At 41.0% G+C, this 21,224-nt stretch overlaps 1 protein-coding gene across 13 annotated transcripts in view; it reads right to left on the bottom strand.

Moving 5' to 3' along the window:
• Positions 1-245: 245 nt before the first annotated feature.
• Positions 246-21,224, bottom strand: part of ENOX2 (ecto-NOX disulfide-thiol exchanger 2) — a 304,031-nt gene continuing 283,052 nt past the window's right edge. For 10 of the 13 annotated variants that reach the window (XM_082717712.1, XM_082717711.1, XM_082717715.1 and 7 more), the window contains 5 exons: positions 12,633-12,808; positions 10,023-10,130; positions 6,511-6,619; positions 4,262-4,347; positions 246-1,739 (listed from right to left, as the gene is read on the bottom strand). In XM_082717712.1, the coding sequence (XP_082573838.1) occupies positions 1,608-1,739; positions 4,262-4,347; positions 6,511-6,619; positions 10,023-10,130; positions 12,633-12,808 (611 nt within the window). In that variant the 3' untranslated portion in view covers positions 246-1,607. The remainder of the gene's footprint in view (positions 1,740-4,261; positions 4,348-6,510; positions 6,620-10,022; positions 10,131-12,632; positions 12,809-21,224) is intronic. The other 3 variants (XM_082717707.1, XM_082717705.1, XM_082717706.1) reach the window with 1 other exon arrangement.

Below are 21,224 nucleotides of genomic sequence, written 5' to 3'. Positions count from 1 at the left end.
CGACAGGGAGAATGCTTCCAGGAGGGGGCTAGAGTAAAAATAATCCTAGCTCCCTGCTCCTGCCACAGCTGGGTACTTCAGGGGAAAGCCAGCTTTCCGGGAGACTGAGCTGCTGTGGGGCCCTATTTCGAGTTGTCCAGGCGAAGGTTTAGCATCTTCTTTCAACATCCTGGTACTCCAAAGAAGAAATTGAGATGATTCACTAAAGGACTAGAGAGCAAGTAATTCAAAACAGAACACCAAGCTGAGGTATAAAAAAGGAATATTTAATCTTTGAAAAATACAACTTTGAACACTACTGACATCTCATTTACAAAGTATTTTCCTGAAATACTCTTCATTGGCTTTGCTTACTTGGTACATTCTTTTATTCTGAATCAAGACTCAAGGGAGGGCATGCTTGTGTTACTTTAGGCACCAGCAACACCACAGAAGAAAAGATCATCTGTGCCTCAGGATATTAGCCCCAAATCCTCCTCCTTTCTCTTTTGTTTCCATCAAGGAGGACTTCCTGACTGGTCCACATACAGTTTGCCATTGCAATCTGCTGGTGGGCACCATAGAACTGGAGGTGCCCCCAGCCACTGGTGCTCCAGGAGGAGCTGAGCTCTTTGCAGGAAGCCTCATGTACCCAGGCTCATTCATTACCAAGAATTTTCTACTAATACTCGTATCAACTGTTTGCAAACATTCAACTTGAAGTGAACATAGTATTTACAGCAGTACACGGTTTGCACTTCAACACGCTGATGGCAGAAGAAAAGGGACCAACAGACTTTGTAAGAAGGCCAGAGGGAAGGCTAACTTGTGTGTGTACGCGCATGTGCACAAGCACACATGTGTGTTTTCATTCACTGAAACTAAATATGCCCTCCTTTAAAAGCAGACTATTTACAAGGTGATTCTGAATAGCACAAACACATGCCAGTCATACTGGACACTTGCTTTCTGTGAATACATCTAGATGTTTTTAATCTGATATATTAGAGAAAATAACTTTGGAACATTTGTCAACTTTTGGTTCACAGTAATTTTGCAAAAAGCCACAAACCATGCTTTCTCTTTTAAAAGAGGAGCCTGGTCAGGCACCTTCTAGAAGATGCTGTGTTATTTGCTTACTGGCTTACTGGGTGTCGGAAAGACCATGTCCTTTACAGAGTAGCCAGTGCTCCTCTCATTCCTCTTATCAGTAGCAACATTAATGCGAAGAGAAGTTTAAAACACAAACAAATCACATACAAATAATCAAAACATTTCAATTAACAGTGTTTAAAAAAATACCAAACTTTAGGACAGTAGTACAGACACTGAAAATACCCCAAATACTCTTTAGCCTCAGGCCTTTTTCAATATCACTAATAAAAGACACAAGCCACCGACAGAAGGGGAGCAAGTTACAGCGCTTGAGGGTTTGAGTCCATGTCTTTTTAGGGCCTGTAGCTCGAGGTGCTGCTCTAGGATCCTTATTTTAACTCATAAGATATTCTGGGATTGACCCAGCAAATTTAAAGCACTTTCACTTGAAAACCATTGAGAATACAAATCACTTCCTTGGCATGTCTATGGCACATTTCTCTGCAGGAGCCCAGGCTGTGAGGCCGCAGCATTCAGGTCAGTTTCAGGCCCTCGAAGCCACAGAACTTCCACCTCTTTTCCAGACTGGCTCCGACCCCGGTCATTTCCTGCCTGAAGGTGTGCTGCAGCCTGCTCATGAGACATTCCACATCGCTGGTGCAGATCTATGGGCCAGACAGAGAAGTTTCACTGAGAAGCAGTTCTACTGGCCTACAGGGCCCCCTGAGCTTCCCTTGCACGGATTGTGTAACTGCCGTATGTAGGTAATAATTTACATACAACAAATTCACCTACTCTATGTGTAGAGTGTAGTGAGTTTTAGTACATTTATACAATTGGGAAACTCCCACCACAATTTAGTTTTAAGAACATTCCATCACCCACAGAAGCTTCCTTCATGCCCCTTTGTAGTCAATTATCCCTCCCCAATCCCTGACTCAGATTTTTTCATTGTGGTTTTGAATTTTCTAGAAATTTTCTATATGTGCAATCATACAATATATAGTCTTTTGTGACTAGTTCCTTTTCGCATCACGTTTTGGGGACTGATCACCACCGAGCTTTCTAATGAAAAGAGCTAGCGTCAGCTGTGTGGACAGGCTTGGGTTTGCAGCCAGCGGAATGACAGCTCATCGGAGCCGCTGCTGCTGTGTGGAGGCCTACTGAAGCTGCAAAGCCTTGGGAGGGGAGGGAGGCAGGACAGAATTCTTCACACAAGCATTGCTTTACAAAGGAAAAATGACAGAAATAAGGAATGCCCTGTATTTCTACTTCTGTGTATCGTCTCCTTCTCCCCACTTCTCTCTCTCTCTCTCTCTCACACACACACACACACACACACACATAAAATCAAAAATCTGTGGACCCCTTTAGGACTTGTTTCAGGTGGCCATCTTGACATGAGTAGCAGCCTTCCCAACTGTGAACCTGGGTACTAGGGCTCTACTGAATAGCACTAGGGGATCTGGGAGAAACCCTGTTGCCACCACATTGAATGTTCCTGAAGTTGGACGGAGGGACCCCCCCCAACCAAACAATTCTGTTTGCATCACTGCAGGCTCTTTGGGAGGCCCTGTCACTACTCTGGCAGGAAGCTGCTCAGGAGAAAATGGGCCGAGAGTAGGAGTGAGGTCGTTCCTAGTGCTAGTAGTGGACGGTAGCCAGTTAAGTGAAAGATGCATATGCAGAGTATCATATAGAGTTGAATCTCCATTCCAAAAACTATAAATATATAATGTTTCTGGATGTATTTGTACAATATGGGTGTAGCATACGTATGGAAAATGGTCTGAAAGAAGATATGCCAGACTATTAACGGTGGTGATCCTGGAAGGGTGGGGCCGGGTCACTTTCCCTTTCCCTTCATTGTCTTTCTGTTGCTCACATTTTTATTTTATTTTATTTATTTATTTGACAGACAGAAATCACAAGTAGGCAGAGAGGCAGGCAGAGAGAGAGGAAGGGAAGCAGGCTCCCCGCCAAGTGGAGAGCCCGATGCGGGGCTCCATCCCAGGACCCTGGGATCATGACCTGAGCTGAAGGCAGAGGCTTCAACCCACTGAGCCACCCAGGCGTCCCTGTTGCTCACATTTTTAACATAAAATGTAGCATTATTTTTTTACAACTTAAGAAAAAAGGGCCAGATCATTTTTACTGACAATTTCATACCACTGCAACTTACCACTTGGTCCTAGTGCTCACATTCAATCTCTCCCTTTGCTGTCAAATGGGCTTTTTAATTGCAGAATGGTATCACTTCCCAGAGCTAAATGAAAGGGGTGCGCTGGCTCAAACTAAAACCAATGCCACAAGAAGGATGCGTCACCCCAGTTGGATGCCCACATGGGCAAGCGCCTCTGTTAAGAGGACATATGCTTAAATGGCTTAACATTTTGGACATCTAGTTATCAGGAATCTGCATTTCAGTGGCCACATCTCAAGAGCCTCAGGCCCTGTGGAATAGTGAATATAATCCACGAGCTCATGTAACTGAATGCAGCTTCTGAAAAAAAAAATCTATCTTGGGTTTATTTATTCTGAGGAGTCAAGCGTCCCCTCCCACTTCTATGAGGCATCTTTAACTTTTTAGGGAACTAATATTTACCCTTGTCCCTGACGCTTTGTGTCCCCCACAGAACATCATCCCAGGAAGGAAGTGATGCATGAGATCAGCCGGGAGCAGAACTTGAGTCCACGTCACACACTTACTGTTTCCTCTGTTTTGTGTTGGCCTCTGCCTTGATCATTTCAACATTAGGTAATGGCAGTGGTGACAGTCTTGACTGGAGTAAGGCTTCTAGTTCTGAACATTAGCATTTGCTAATGGCTAAAGGTCAGTACGAAAGTATGACTGGTGAGAGAGAGTGGGTTATTTGTAGCTTATACAGAAATTAAAAGAAAGGAGGAAAATTCTTCTAAGATGTATCTTGGAAGGAGAGTAGACAAGTCATTCAGGATTTCCCATGACTTCCTGGTTCTGGCATTGGAAGTCACGAGTTCTAGAAAACCGCTCAGTCCCAGGCAAACGGGAGCAGCCGGTCACCCTGCCTGTAAGAGAGAAGCTCTGCACTGCACTGCAGTGAGAACAGGTGAGGGAAGTTTCCTTACAGTGATTAGTAACGACTTACTTATGCTTGAAGAAAGTACCCTCCAACCCCTTGCATACCCATTTCAGGACCCCACATACCTTACTATCTAGACGGTGCAAGTAGGAACAGATGTATTCAATGCTTGCTCCAAATGGGTGGACATGAAGAAATGTGGAAATAATCCCTATAGCGACAATACCACGGAGGTTACACTTGAGCATTATATTTGAAATGAGAGCTAACTCACATGTACCACATACTACATATTGGGCACTATTCTAAGTTTCATACATTTTATTCATTTAATCTGTTCAACAACCCAGTGCATATACGGCCTCTCACAACACTGTATCACCTGTGGAAAAGCTGGCATTGGAAGAGTCACTTCCATCATTCATGATGGCTAAAGACCCTTGGAGTTCTACATTTCACAATGAATTTGGAATTTTATAATGAATTTACAGTGTGCTGGCCTTTTGCAGTTATTCTGCACAGTCTTTAAATTGGACTTGAACTTCTTATGCATAAATAATGTCTTGCTGTTGTGGTAAATGTACAAATCAGGTACTTTGCCTGATTCACTTCATGCCTCTCACAAGAGAATCTGCTGATTATACTTCATTTTATCCTGTGAGCAGCTCCATAAAGAAAAGCCAAACATTTCATTCACTCAAGTGGTCACTAGCATTTGTTTGTGCTTAGAGCTCTAAATTTCTTCAAGTAACATATTTTTTAAAATAGAAGTTGAGAGCCTTCAGGAATGTACCTAATTTTCACTCAGTGTAACTGTGGGGTGATTGGCAGCTAGGCACACTGCCTTGATTGTTCTGGACATCAGGTTAACTGTTCTACTACTTTTTCTCTGGCAACAGGTAGAACATAAATTGTTCAAAGGCCTACTATTTCTTTCTTCAGATTTTTTGAATTCCTCTCTTTTCATAAGATCTTAAGTACATCAAATAGTCCCAGAATTGAATTTGCTGAGAACTGCCAAGAAATAAAAGCGAAATTTGATTTGGTTTATAGACTACAACTTGTCTATTCCTTCAAGTGACTGATAAAGAACATCACCAGTCTGAGTTGTAGTTGAAGTTCAAATTAGTTCTTTGTGAAAATCCTCCAAAAACCACAGGGCAAGGAGGTGGGCTGGGGGGTCCAGGAGGAGCTGATGAGAGAGTTCAAGATCTGTTCGAAATGGATGCTAGTACTTGTAACACTATGTGATTCTTACATGATGAAGTAAATGGAATTGCTATACACTGACTGAAGCCGAGAAAGTTAAATTCTAAAAAAGATGTTCACGTCCAAAGGAATTCTAGGTGCTACAGCCAAGGCAGGCTGTCTGTCAAATGAGGAGAAATCACTCCATAGGCTTCAAAACACTAAGCAGTTTCTGTGGGTTCACACCCAAAGAACCAATCTTAAAAAACAGATTTTCCTTTCTGTCAGCCCAAGATTATATTCTTTAGAAAAAAAAAACAAAAAGAAAAACAAAACAAAAAACACTTATCTTAAGAATCTTTGTTTCTAGAACTATCCATTCACAGAGGCTTCCCTCTACTCTCTGTCAGCTCTCCCCGTTGCCATGCCAATTTGTTAAAGAACTTTGAGTTGTAAAATGGAAATAAGTTGTCACTTTTCTTGCAGACTCAATGGCAGAACCCCTTGTGCATCTTTATTAACATATCAAAGTGCTAAATCTGACTATGCTATCCATTACCAAAGAAGGCAGATAAATCTTCAAACTACGTAGAAGCCAATGAGTGTGAAGAACTTCTGAGATTGGGGTGGGGCCACTGTGGGGTTCAGCTTCCTAGAAAGCAGCTGGGATTATCTGTTGAGGCCCAGTATCAGCCCCTTGGAAATGACTGAATATTTTAGGCCTTCAAGCTGTCACTATTCTCCAAAAGGAGTATCAAGTCCACAAGAATTTGTGCAGAATACTGTTAAGTGCAAAATGGTTTTCATTTTACTGAGGACTTCCTGTGGGCTGCACACTGTGCTAAGGGATTCAGATGAATTATCTTATTTAATACTCGCAGCTGCCCTTTGAGACAGGTAATATGATTCTGCCCATTGTGCTTCCTTCCTGAAGCTCACAAAGGAAATGGTAGGGTCAAATGGGAAACCAGATCTGTTGACTCCTCAAGCATGTGCTCTATCTTGCCTCTGTGGATGCTCTGCTGTTACCATTTCTATGAAGTCTACACTTATTCTTATCCTGTTGTCTTCAGGACTCTGGGTCCGTGCATTGTCATGCTTTGTAAGTGCCTGGTGGGTATCTTCATCTTAGGTGAAACCCTTTCCCCCTCCACCACAGTTAATACATTGTACATGTGTTCCTTACCCACGAGCAGTGCTTCACGTTCAGATTTGATAGGGCTGCTGTTCAGGGTCTTCTCAAGAGGGTAGTCACTGTCCTGGCTTGATGTACACAGTCTAGTAGCGCAGCTTTCCTGTGGGAATAATATGCTTCCTGAGTCAGTTCACCTTACTGGGTAACAGACTTGTATTTGATTATACAATAGGGAACTTTTAAATGTAGTACCCCAAAAGTGATACTGTACAATTTTGATGGCTGAATGGGAGAGAAAATAACATTAATTTATGCAAAAGCATCACAGATCATCCAAAACTTCTTTACATGGCTCCAAAACACAGAAAAATTTAGACTTTCATCTTTGCCACTTTTTTTCCTCCGCTTTCATCATTCTTGACTCTATAGGTAATCTGGGGAACCAGACCCAACATTTACCGCCTACTAGGTGCCAGGCCCTGTTAGGTATGTGTTATCTCCATTCAACAAATGAGGAAACCGAGGCTTAAGTAAATTAGGTAAATTGCCTTAGATCACATTTCTAGGACGTGGTAGAGCCTAGATTTCACGCCGGGCCAGCCACTGCCAAAACGATTGTTCTTTTCAATTTTAGGTCCATACTCTGCTAAAGGCAGGTCCCGTCTCTGAGTGGGGAATCTACAGTGTAGCTAATATACTCCCAGATAATCAACTGTTGGCTTTTGAACTAAAAATTAGAGCTCCCATGTATTGACTATCAACTCTCTCTTCTCCCTGACAAAGACATTATGAGTTAGGATATTCCTGACTTCATACCAAGAAATGACCATGACCAAAATATCTTTACTCAGTGGCTTTCTTTGTTGTTGAAAGTTCTCTCTTTCTGAGCATAGCACATATGTTTCATAAAAGATGCTCAGGTGAAATTAATGACCAGCAATCAAACTGAAAAATACGTCCAGACCTTTCATGGACCTTTCTTTCTCTCTTTTGGCACTGAGAACATCTTTTCTGTATTATAAATGTGAGGGAAGAGCCTTGAGAAGAAGGAATAAAAGAAATCTCTGCTTCCAGTCTTACTGCTATTAGAAAAGAAAATGTTGGGGAAATGCTCCTAGCAGGGGCAGATCATGGCTGACTCAAATGCTTTGTCACTTTTTCCCTTCCACAAGCCCTCGGCACAGACAGTTGTTCTTCTGTTTTCTTTAAAGATGCCTTCAAAGCTTCCGGGATGTTGCCCATGAATGAAATGAATGGTCTATGCTACAAGACATGCTGTTTTGTGGATTTACAGGCTTCCTGGCTGTAGTCAGAAGGGAAGGCTTTCTTGATGACCTACTCAATCTTTGGCCCTTAGAATCCAATCCAGGCAGTAACCATCATGCCAAGTTTGATTTAAAATACTGGCTCACTTCTAAGCCATGGGTTGTACATCTCCTTCTAACCCCCTTAAAACATTAAATGATCCAGTAAGCCATTTCTTAAGTGTGAGAGTTTAACAGATGGGGGTTGATTTAAGATGTAAACACATCCTAAGAAGTTTTAGCCATCCTGAATAGAAATGTAGCCTTACTGAAACCTGACTTCAATTTTATTATAGCTGGCATTTAAAAAATTGGAAGGCATATTGAAGAGATGTTTATCAGCTTGAATTTTACTGGCAGATTCCAAGAGCTAGCTCTTTTTGCAGTTAGACAGACAGAAGTCACCTTGTTATATTGCAAAACACTGACAATAACTCACACTATGGTTTACTGTCAAGAAACCCAAACAAAAACAAAAGAGATCCCTTCTCACCAAAACTTACTGCCTTCCTTTCAACCTGGAATTATTTTTGCAGTCTAATGTAATGGTACTTTGCTTCCTAACCTAATTGTGTCAGGTTGAAATATTTGGTCACAAATCAGCTTCCCAGAGAAGGTCAGTTTATAATGCACTGCCGTGACTTTTTCTGAAAGAAGCTTTGCTTACAGTAACAGGTAAAAAAACATCCTGACTCATATTTTCCCTATTATCAATCGGCTTTCCTTCCTTATCCTCTTTAGCTGCTGCTTCGTGGTATATTCAGGTTCAGGATGAAAAACAGACTAAGGCACAATACATTAAGGTTCTTCCGTGCCATTTGACCTCTTGCTTCTTCAAATGAAATACTTTATAAAGCAGAAAGTGGCTTACACTAAAGCGCCAAAAATGCTCTTAAATTAATTTGTGATGTCAATCCTAGAGAATAATCCTAAGCGTAATATTATTAGCATAACCTCATGTCTATCAATAGTCTTCTGGTTACGCATTCCATTTTACGCAAGAAGCCAAACAGCTATGTAGCAGCTCCAAGACATTTTAGCAGCTCTGGAAGTATAGGGAAATTCCTGCTACAGAGAGCAGCTTTGGCACTTTTCAATTAAATGCTTGATAAATGAATTTCTCTGGGATTGCACTCGTTTCTTTAATAGCACCCACAAAACTGGAAAGTGAGCTGGTTTTATGAAGTGGAAGAATTAAAAGCATATTGCAAATGGCCTCCAGAAGAAAACACTTTCAATCATTTGTTTCAACTACACCAAGGCTGCCAGTTCTCAATAGCACTCCGGGGGAAGTCACTATGCTGGCAAACACACCCAGGGCCTATATGCACTGCATCTTTCTGAGCTGAGCGCGAGAGATAAAGAACACAAATTCTTATGGAGCTGTAGCATTGTTGATTTCTCTTGGTTGATTGCTCTTGGTCTGAGCTCCTTATCTCTTCCTTCTGAGACATTAAAATCAGGCAGTTACAGTCAATGGGTCTTCCTTTTCAGAGGACTGCTTCAGTTGAATGTTCAGGCATACAAATGATTAGGGAGGTCGGTTGGGAAGACACCATCAGTAGACTTTACACACCTCAAGTAGACTGGGCACCTGATTCCTGCCTGTGACACAGTAACTTATCCAGATGTTAGGAGGCTCCCTAAGAGGCCCTCACTGGCAGCTTTTATTGCTGCAAAGTCCCATCTTGCCCTTCTATGCTGCAATCATCAAGCATTAGAATATTCTGCCTTTTATTTACTTTCCACACGCTTTCTCCCCTTTGGGTTTTGGCTATTTCACCTGCAGCTGTTCATCATTACACTAGATGGAGTGTCTGCAAAGAAATGCCCATGTTCTCGTTGTACTTGGGTATCTTCCTTTAATGAAACGCTTCATTAAAGGTACTCTGTGTCACCCACGTTTCCTTTTTTTTTTTCACCTGCATTTTCTCTGTTGCTATTTGCTTGGCAAGATGAAGCAAGAATGAAGTATACATGCTGGTCTTCTCCAAGAGGGAAAGACTGAGGAATTTTAGGGATGGACTAACTTTGTATTCATTGAAAAGTACACTCTCCAGAATCCTTAGATATGCCAAGGGCTCACATCTAAAGGCAGAGCCCTTGATTCAAGAATTACCCCAGAGAGAGGGCTTTTAATCCCTACTCAGCCAAGCCTTCTAGGGTGGTTCCTTCTCCAGGAACTTGCAGGGCGTTTTCATTGCCACTGCAAAAGGCGGGGGGGAGGGCAAGGACAAGGGTTCACAGATGCCGATGTACCTTTTCTTTAAGATTTTCCAACATTTTTTCCACCTGCAATTTGTCATCCTTGACTTTTTCAAGTTCAGCTTCTTTCCTTTTGAATTCCTCTTGGACTTTGAGTAGATGCTACAAGACAGACCAAAGACAATCAAGTCTTGAGGAGCCACACTTCATTTCAAAACCCTGGCTGAAGTGAGATAGTAGGCTGGCCTGTCTCACTTTCTTCCAGCCCAACAATCATCTCTCCATGCAGAGATACCAAAGGGAAAATCAAGGTACTTTTCACTTCAAGTTATTTTATCTAGCTCTTAGGAACTTCTTTTGGATTTGCTCATATTTTAGAAAGCATCTGAGAAACTAAATGATCTAATCGCTTAACTTTTCTATTTCAGCCAGGGGTAAGGGTAGGGTATAGTGTTAATCTCATGTGGACAACATCTTGGTGGCTGCATAGAACTTAATGTTGTAAAGCATTCTTTCAATTAGTCATTTTCCAAGCCAAGTTCAATTTCTGTGAGGGAAACATTTCACAAATGTTTGTTTCCATATCAGTAGGCAAGGAACTGGATTCATCATCATCATCACGATTACAAAAATATTACTTATTTAGCATCTAACATGTGTCACACATGTGGATAAGGTTTCATATGTGTGATCTCATATAAACCTCAAGTAACCCTATTACACATAGTCCTGAGGCTTACAGAGGTTTAGTGCTTTGCCTTAGGCCATTCAGATAGTAAGTGGCAGAGTTAGGATTTAAACCCAGGTGGGGTCAAGACTACAGTCCACGCTTTTAACCACTATGTTAGACTACACTTCTTTTGGGGATAAGATAGGAGAACCTTTATCTTGTTTACAAGGCTATTTTCCAATAAAAAGTAATCAAAATGAGCGAAATTAATTTGTCAGGATGTAGAGACCTAATTTTCTCAGAGGTCTCTGAAGTGATGAAATGAAAAAAAAAGTTCATCATCTTTAGATTGTATTTCAGTAGCAGAACTGTCCTTCTGTGGAATGGTTTCAAAATCAAGGTAAGAGAGGAAAAGCAACAAAAAATGTTTCCAAAGTTTTGCTTTTCAGAGGCTTGAAGACCACCATTGGAAGAGCTAAAACACACACAGTACAATATATGTTGTCAAAATTCTTTGAAGTCTAGCTGAAGAGATGCATTTTTTTTTTTTTGGTGGAAAGATCTCAGATATAATTTACATGTTCTAATTAAATTCCATAGTGACAGTAAAAGGAAGGTAAGCATTACTTCACACATTTTACTAATAGGAAAGGTGAACTATTAATGTGATATTGCTTGTCACACAGGAAGACAGTGGTAGCAGAAATAATAGGAACACAGGGCTCCTAGTGCCAGAAGAGACTCCTTGTTCACAATTTGTGATTTCCAGTCAGCAATAAGCTTTGCCCCTGATAATTCAAGGCATACAATTAAAAAATATTGCTCAATTTAAATTGTAAGGAAAATGGCTGGTCATCTGACAAGACAGAAGAGGATAGTACCCTTACTCAAAAATACTACTCCTTTATTATGATGGGAACAGATGGTAATATCTTTTAAACGGTAGGCTCACTGTGCTGATGCTTACATAAAACATTTAGACATTGAGCATCTATTTCACACTGTTGTATTTGAATGCAATTACAGTTGGATGCATCTATTTATTTTACTTTTTATACTTGGAATAATGTGCAGGTAAACTCATTCACAGAAATGACTGTGAAAACAAAACAAAATAAAAACCAATTGATATTATGTGCCTAAAGCATTGATAGTAAAAAAGCAAGGTAAAATTCCTGCCATTTCTTCTAACAGGCTGCATGGTCCAGCATTGGATCGAGTAGATACTATTTTTTCTATCTAAGTAACTGAAGACCTTCATAAAGACCTGTACAGATTCCAAAGCACCTTCTGAAGCAGAAAGAAAAGATTAGATTATGTTTGGTGTAGTTTGAGTGTCCAGTATTTTTACTGGATGTACATCCTTTGAAAACAGGCGATCCCGGATGCCTGGGTGGCTCAGTTGGTTAAGCAGCTGCCTTCAGCTCAGGTCAAGATCCCAACATCCTGGGATCGAGTCCCACATCGGGCTCCTTGCTTAGCAGGGAGCCTGCTTCTCCCTCTGCCTCTGCCTGCCTGTGCTCGCTCTCTCATGCTCTCCCCCCTTCTTTGACAAATAAATAAATAAAAATCTTTAAAAAAAGAAAATAGGTGATCCACGGGACACCTGGATGGCTCAGTTGGTTAAATGTCTGCTTTCAGCTCAGTGCACAATCCTAGGGTCCTGGGATTGAGTCCCACATCAGGCTCCCTGCTCAGCAGGGAGCCCGCTTCTCCCTTTGCCTGCTACTCCTCCTGCTTGTGATCTTTCTCTGACAAATAAATAAATAAAATCCTTAAAAAAAAGAAAAAGAAAATTGGTGATCCACTGCAACCTTTGTATTGGCCAGAATATTTCATTAACCATAACACAGACCTTTCTTCGGCTATGCCAGAGAACAGAATATCAAGAAAAATAAGAGGTTTGCTATTCTCTTTGCTGGCAGGGGACATTTTTCCAGGTGAGGAGCTGATGTTAGTCTTCCCAAAAGCTCAGAAAACCAAAGAGCCTTTACCTGTTGCATTCCTTGCAGGGCTTGCTGCAGGAGTTTCAGCTGCTGTTCCTTGTTTGGGTCATCTTCTCTGGGGGCTTTGCCTTGCTCTTGCTTGAGCAATTCTACCTCATTCCGATAGGCATCGAGCTGCCAACGGAGGCTGTCATTTTCTTCCTTCAGAGTTTCTGCCTGTGATACTAAAGTTAAGCGGTCAATATAAAGTCAAATCTCCATCTACCCATACTCTTTGTGGTTCACCTTAGCCCCATGAAAACTTGGTAGTTTTCAACTGACACGTATAAAAAAATCTCTTGAGCAACTTTAGGTTTGAGGTGGCCATGGCAGCAAGAGATGGACCCAAAAGCACACAGTACCATTTTTGTAAAGGAACATAGGATTCCAACACCCTGAAATCCCCATCATGCTTCATATTTGTCACCCCAAATATAACGCAGATATTCCCAGCTAACATTGGTCACTTTAATTTGGAAGGCAGCAAATGATAAGAGTTCTGTAATGATAAAGTGTAGGGCCATTTTTCTTGAACTGATGACTGTCCATGTGATAATCTTGCAAGGCAGTTTTTAAAAAAGTGTAATCTTTACTATCCTACAGAGGAAAGGTAAATGTAAAAATTAAGTCACTAGACTCTGGTTTCCGGTCTATTGTGTGAGGAGTTTAGAAGTCACCATTCCAATGTAACAAAGAATAAAATGCTGAATAAACTGAAAAATCAACAACTCATCTTAGATCCACTAGAGAAGTGAAGTCACAGGGCAAACTGCTGCCCCTGAAACCGGAGTGACAGGAGAATCTAGAGAATCATAACTTACCAGACCAGAAACCTATGGGCAGGAAGTTCCATAGGAACTGGTGGCAAGTAAAAAAAACCTAAATTGTAATTGGCTAATTGCTGGAGGCTTGGTGTGGGCAAGTCTAAGATTTAAAAATTCCAGAGGGACTCAGTCATAGTAAGTTCTCTATCCTTTCGTGAATTTTATCTCTCAGAGCATAACCAAGTCCTTACAATAAATATTAGAGAAAGATCCCCCTTGTGCTTCCGTCAGGCGGTAGAGAAAAGAAACCATTTTGAAATACACCGGAGCATTCTGTTCTTCTTAACAAGGCCTGCCTTCATAAGAAACTATTTTATTGGAGTCTAACCTGCTAGGGTATTACTGAAGCCTAACTGACCTGGAGAAGGGAAATACCCTCCAGACATCCTGCCCCAAGTAAGGGGGGGACCAAAAACTGAGAAGAACTTATGAAATTCACAGTCCGGAGGTATATGCTCACTAAAAGACAAAGACCTGATCACAGGACTAAATAATGCTTTCCCATACTTAACTACCACGCCACTAAAGTCTTATTTACTGGAGATCTTTTTATCCAGGACATCATGTCCAGATTTCAAGAAAAGATTACAAGGCATACTAAAAGGTAAAAAACAAACAAAAACAAAAACCAACCAACCAACCAACCAACCAACCAAAGAAACACAGTTTGAAGAGACTGAATGGGGATCAGAATACAAGTGAGATACAGCATGAATGTTGGAATTATCAGACCAGGAATACAAAACAGCTATGATTAGTATGCTACGAGCTTTAATGGGAAAATCAGATACCATGAAAGAATGGATGGATAATGTAAACAGAGAGATGGAAATTCTAAGGAAAAATAAAATAGACATGAGATAAAAAAAAATCAATACTGTAACAGAAATGGAAAAATGCCTTTGATGTGCTTATTAAAAGACTGGACATAGCTGAGAGAAGAATCTCTGAGCTCGAGGGTATGACAATAGAAACTGCCTAACCTGAAAAGCAAAGAGAAAAAAAGCATTAAAAAAAAAAACCCCAAGGAGAATATCCAAGAACTATGGCACAACCACAAAAGATACATGTCATAAGAATATTAGAAGGGAAATAAAGGAATGGAAGCAACAGGTAAAGCAATAATCACTGAACTTTTCCCGCCAAATTATTGCCAGACACCAAACCACAGATCCAGGAAGTTCAGAGAACATCAAGCAGGATAAATGCCAAAAAATGAGACCTGAAAAGACACCCCATCAAAGATATATCCATGGCATCTAAGCATCATCATATGTCATATGTCATACATCATTAAGGAACTGCAAATTAAAAGAACAATAAGATACCACTACACACCTATTAGAATGGCCAAAATCCAAAACAATGATAACACCAAGGGCTGGTGACGATGTGTAGCAAACAGACACTCTCCTGCATTGCTGGTGGGAATGCAAAATCCTACTGGCACTTTCTTATAAAACTAGATATACTCTTACCATGTAATCCAGCAATCGTGCTCCCTCATATTTACCCAGGTGAACTGAAAACTTATGTCCCCACAAAAATATGCACATGGATTTTATAGCAGATTTCCTCTGGCAATTTTAAATTTTCCCCAACTTGGAAACAACTGTGATGTTCTTTAGTAGATTAAATGGGTAAACACACAGTGGTATATCCAGAAATGGAATTATTATTCAGTGCTAAAAAGAAATTAGTGATTAAGTCATGGAAAGACTTGGAAGAAATGTAAATGCATATTACTAAGTGAAAGAAGCCCATTGAAAATGCTACGTAACTGTAGGACTCCAACTATATGGCATTCTGGAAAAGGCAAAACAATGGAGTCAGTAAAAAGATTACAAAAAAAATCCCTAACCTTGTTGCCGGGGTTAGGGGGAGGGAAGAATGAACAGGCAGAGCACAGAGAATTTTTAGGGCAGTGGAACTATTTTGTATGATACTATAATGGTAGATACATACATTTTAAACATTTAAACTCATAGAATGTACAACACCAAGAGTGAACTCTAATGCAAACTATGAACTTTGGGTGATAATGATATATTCACTGATTATAACCAATGTGCCCCTGTGGTGCAGGATGTCAGTAGTGGCGGGGGGGTGGGGTGGGGAACTATGTATGTGTGTCGGGGAGACAGGTATTTGGAAGGTCTTTACTTCTTGTTTAATATTGTTGTAAATCTAAGACTGCTCTAAAACATTAATTTATTAATTAAAAAAACCCTAAGACACAAGAGGAAAGCTGGTTAGCTTTATTTATGGTTAGGGCTCATTTTTGAAGGCCAAAAATCCGAAAAGCTATTACAAAATGTTTAATCAGAGGATTTTCATTCATTCAACAAACACCAAGGACCTTCCCTGTACCAGGCTTATGATAATGGTAAAAACTGAGGTTACCCTAATCTCTATGGCTCACAGTCTAAATTAATGGAAAAATTTGTAGTTTATTCCTTTTTTGATTCCTAAAACAACACAAAGCCAAAAAGAGATGTTATCAAAATGATTCAAAATTACAAACCTGTATATTAAATGTAAAGAATGTTAAAAGACAACTTGTCAAAGGTGTGAATTTTTTCAGTTACTTATGAGGGAGGGACTTTGGGTAGAAGAAAGTAAAAGAAAGTAATGGAAATCAAATCTTCAAGATTATTAGCTATAAGTGGTGGAAGAAGTGTTCTCTAAAAGGATTTCAAAGAAAAGATTCATTCTCTACAATAAATGGAAGGAAGTTGTGCTTTACAAAGATGAAATATATAGAATAAAACCATATTCTGAGGGAGAAAACACCCCGTATTCTTAAATGAAAGCTCCTTCAGGGGTGGGGTGGGGTTTAATTCTGTGCTTTCAACCTGAGGGTTTTCCTGAAACAATCAGCTACCAATGCAGGCTGATGTAATCAGATTGTCTGTCCAAATAAGAGAGTGGCAATCCTTCCTATTACATGTTTTTTTTTTTTTTTTTTTTTTTTTTTTTTGGTGAATGGCTATGCAAGTATCCTGGTATGGCAGTTTGAACCTTGTATTTTAGTTTTTAAAAGAAATCATGAAAAAATTTGGCATGACACATTCATTGTATGTTGATTTTATTATGGATCTTAATTTTTGCTGTAATCATACAGCTTTTGGTCTCTGAAGAGAAAACGGTTACACGAAGAGTTGAAGTCCCAGCACTGTAAATCCTGTCTATCCTTGCCATCTCTCCCAACAGCTGGGATACCTGTTGTTGGGCAGGCAGCATTCCTCACAATCACAGCACTGAAAGAAGATGCTAAAAGTGAAGATGACTGTATATAGGAAAGTGTATGGCAGAAGGGACACAAGCTATCTGCCAATGTGAAGAAATACTTGATTTGCTTGTTGGATCAGTACCAAGGATAGCATCGCAAACTGGACTGGAGTTCCACCGAATAACACAGAGGTTCCTCTGTAAATCAAGTGACTGCTGCAGATAGACAGTTACTCATTTCTGCTTTGGTTTGCATGTTTGTCCTCTGGCAAGGCATATGGCTCAATACTAAGTAGTGATATTTCATCTTCCTCCTTTTGTTTCTTCTTGTACTGCAGGCTAGTGATTATGCTCATGTCTTATGAGTCTTGTGGAGAAATGTGGAAAAGGGGAGAGATCTAGGAGAATGGTTAGAGGCCCTGTCTCCAGTTTAAATGTGAAAATATTTTCTCTCGAGCAAATGAGGAGGAGAGACTGCTTCTCTCCCAGGGGGAAAGGGCATGCTGATATGAGGAGATAGATTCCTGTAGCCAAGTGCAAACAGATAATAATCTCCTCAGTTTGCACATGTCACTAAGCAAAAGAGAATGTGATCTCCTCTAATGCCACCAGGGCACCTTACTTATGAAATGTATTTCCCACTCCCTGAAATGAGGGTTTTTGTCATTTTAATGAGGACACCAAGTTTTTACTTTCACAGACTTAATATTAATTGGCCCATTTCTGAAGTTGGAGTTCTTTGTACATTGCCAGAACATTGAAAAGTTCAATATTACCTTTTAATAATATGTTTGAGTAGGTGAATCCATTAGTCCTGATACCAAAGAGCATAGTACAGTGAATTTATTCGTATCTTGCCATTATTAGTTCTCGGCTGCTCCTTTTTGACTATTTCTTTCTTTTTTTTTTTTTAAAGATTTTTATTTATTTATTTGACAGAGAGAAATCACAAGTAGATGGAGAGGCCGGCAGAGAGAGAGAGAGGGAAGCAGGCTCTCCGCTGAGCAGAGAGCCCGATGCGGGACTCGATCCCAGGACTCTGAGATCATGACCTGAGCCGAAGGCAGCGGCTTAACCCACTGAGCCACCCAGGCGCCCTTGACTATTTCCTATGTGGGGAAAACGTTCCTTTTTATGGGGATGACTCCTCAGATCTGAAGGCTTCCAGTTCATCATGGCACTATGAAAGTATGAAGGCAGCTGCAAACTCCTCTTTTTAGAGGAGCCACTCAGAGCAAAATTCCAGATGTTTTTCTATGACAAAAGATCTAAAAGGATTTTGTACCATTAAAAAATTAATACCTAGGGGCACCTGGGTGGTGGAGTCGGTTACGCCTTTGCCTTCAGCTCAGGTCATGATCTCAGGTTCCTGGGATCGAGCCCTGCATCGGGCTCTCTGCTCAGCGGGGAGCCTGCTCACTCCCCACCCCCCACCTGCCTCTCTGCCTACTTGTGATTTCTGTCAAATAAATAAATAAAATATTTAAAAAAATTAATGCCTAAGTCTCTTTGATGGTACAAAGAAAACAACAATTTTAATGGAAGCAAATTCAGGGGGTTGGCTATCCTCACAAAGCTGCATTATAAGAGATGCTTAAAAATGTCACCAAATTATTGAAGAAAGATGTGTAACAAATGTTACCAAATTCAAGAAGGGAAAATGTGCAACATTCCTCTCAAGGGTCCCCAAAAAAGTTTGAGCTGGAGTGATTCACAGAGAGAAAAAGCCAAAAAGAACACAGTCGAAAGAGAGAGGGAGATGATATGAGTGGTTGCAGGCCAGTTCAGGGAAATTTTTTGAGTTCCCTGACCTCCCAAAGCCTTGCTTTCCTTACCTCTGCAGGTCATTACTTCAGTGGGGCTTCTACCAGTATGCATGTACCAGGGACTTCACTGTTTCTCCTCTGAGATCTCTAAATTCTGCTTTCAAACACAGTATCTTCATCTGTCAGTTACTTCACTGCCTCTCATCACCCTGAGATGCTGTTCACTTTCTTTGCTGGGACCTTTAATTTCTTGGAATGGCCAACTTCACCCAGTCCATTAACTATTTTCTGGCTAAACAGATTCCACTGCAAACTCCTTAGTACTCTATATTTCTTCACCTTCCTGAAAACTATTAGCCAGTCTTGCCATGCCAATTTCTAGCTCATGGTCACTTGATTCAACTTTGTCTGCACCTTATCCTGGGCTGCAGAGGACTCTTATAGGAAGCTGCAGAACTGGGAAGTCCTGGTCAATACAGACTCATGTTGGCCTTGCTGGTGGGTTTCTTACCTCTCACTGATTTCTTCCTTCCATCCTGCCCAAGGTATATATTCCAAGTCTGCTCCTGTTTCCTCATGGTCTTATTTACAAAGCATTTTCCTAATCAACAGTTGACCAATCTCTGGGTTTATGGAGAAGCATGGAATGATACATTTAGCTTTACCTCCCTTGTCTTAAAGGAAGAGGGGTCTCCCCTCTCTAAAGAAAACTCCACCTGAGTTTGGATCACTTCCCATTCTTCTCCAGGATTCCATTTCCACAATTATCCACAAGTACTCTTTCACTCTCAAGCATCTTCAACCTTGCTCTCTCCATGGCTGCCTTCCCTTCTATTGAACAACAACAAAAAACTTAATTTTAACTTTGTCACCCATTCTAACTGCCATTAATAATGCCTGCATTTGCTTTTGCTCAGTACCCAACTTCCTGACCTGTGGTCTTTGTCCACTTCCTCTCCTTAATGTTCTGGCCCCAGCTCTATCACCCTACTTAAATAGTTCTTGCCCAATGCTGTCCTCAATTTCTTTCTTCTATAGATTGTTCTCATGGGCCCTATAATCCAATGTTTTTCTAGTTTTCTTCCAGCTTCTTAGGCTGCTCTTTCCCTTTAAAAAGACTTCTTTAGGGGGAGGAGTCAAGATGGCGGAGAAGTAGCAGGCTGAGACTACATCAGGTGGCAGGAGATCAGCTAGAGAGCTTATCTAAAGATTGCAAACACCCACAAATCCAACGGGAGATCAAAGAGAAGAAGAACAGCAATTCTAGAAACAGAAAATCGACCACTTTCTGAAAAGTAGGACTGGTGGAGAAGTGAATCCAAAGTGACAGGTAGTTAGACCGCGGGGGGGGGGGGGGGGGGGGGAGGAGCCAGCTCCCGGCAAGCGGCGGAGCAATGGAGCACAAAGTCGGGACTTTTAAAAGGCTGTTCCGCTGAAGGACATTACTCCAGAGGCTAAACCGGGGTGAAACCCATGCGGGGTCAGCGTGGCCTCAGGTCCCGCAGGGTCAGAGTGTCGCAGAGCTTGTAGGTTTTAGAACGAGGGGAGCCAGCTACAGAGACAGAGCCGAGGAGTGAGCTCTCAGCTCGGGGTTACCTTGAACCGGTCGCAGGCTTGGTGAGTTCAGAGTGCGGCCGGAGGCCAGGGAGACAGGACTAATTGGGTGCTATTCTCTGAGGGCACACTGAGGAGTGCGGCCCTGAGCTCTCGGCTCCTCTGGGCCGGAGACCGGGAGGCAATCATTTTCATTCCCATCCTCTGGAACTCTACGGGAAGCATTCAGGGAACAAAAGCTCCTGAAAGCAAACCTGAGCTGATTACTCAGACTGGCCCCTGGAAAGGGCGGTGCAATTCCGCCTGGGACAAAGACACTTGAGAATCACTACAACAGGCCCCTGCCCCAGAAGATCAACAAGAAATCCGGCCAGGACCAAGTTCACCTACCAAGGAGTGCAGGTTCAACACCAAGAAGAGCAGCAGAATTCCAGAGGAGGAGAAAGCAAAGCATGGAACTCATGGCTTTCTCCCCAAGATTCTCTAGTCTTGCAGTTAATTTAATTTTTTTTTCAATTTTTTTTCTTCTTCTGCTAATTTTTTTTTAACTTTTACTTTTCTTTTTTAATGTTTTTAAACTAATTTATCTAATATATATATTTCTTTTTCATATTTTTTCTTTATTCGTTTTCTTTCTTTAATTGTTTCTTTTTTTTTCTGAACCTCTTTTTATCCCCTTTCTCCCCCGCACAATTTGGGATCTCTTCTGATTTGGTTAAAGCATATTTTCCTGGGGACTTTGCCACCCTTTTAGTATTTTACTTGTTCCTTCATATATTCTTATCTGGACAAAATGACAAGGCAGAAAAATTCATCACAAAAAACAGAACAAGAGGCAGTACAGAAGGCTAGGGACCTAATCAAAGCAGACATTGGTAATAGGTCAGATCTAGAGTTCAGAATGATGATTCTCAAGGTTCTAGCTGGGCTCGAAAAAGGCATGGAAGATATTAGAGAAACCCTCTCGGGAGATATAAAAGCCCTTTCTGGAGAAATAAAAGAACTAAAATCTAACCAAGTTGAAACCAAAAAAGCTTTTAATGAGGTGCAATCAAAAATGGAGGCTCTCACTGCTAGGATAAATGAGGCAGAAGAAAGAATTAGCAATATAGAAGACCAAATGACAGAGAATAAAGAAGCTGAGCAAAAGAGGGACAAACAGCTACTGGACCACGAGGGGAGAATTCGAGAGATAAGTGACACCATAAGATGAAACAACATTAGAA

This window comes from Mustela nivalis (assembly GCF_964662115.1).
Source record: "Mustela nivalis genome assembly, chromosome: X".
Taxonomy (NCBI): Eukaryota; Metazoa; Chordata; class Mammalia; order Carnivora; family Mustelidae; genus Mustela; species Mustela nivalis.
This window is presented reverse-complemented; position numbering and strand designations above follow the sequence as displayed.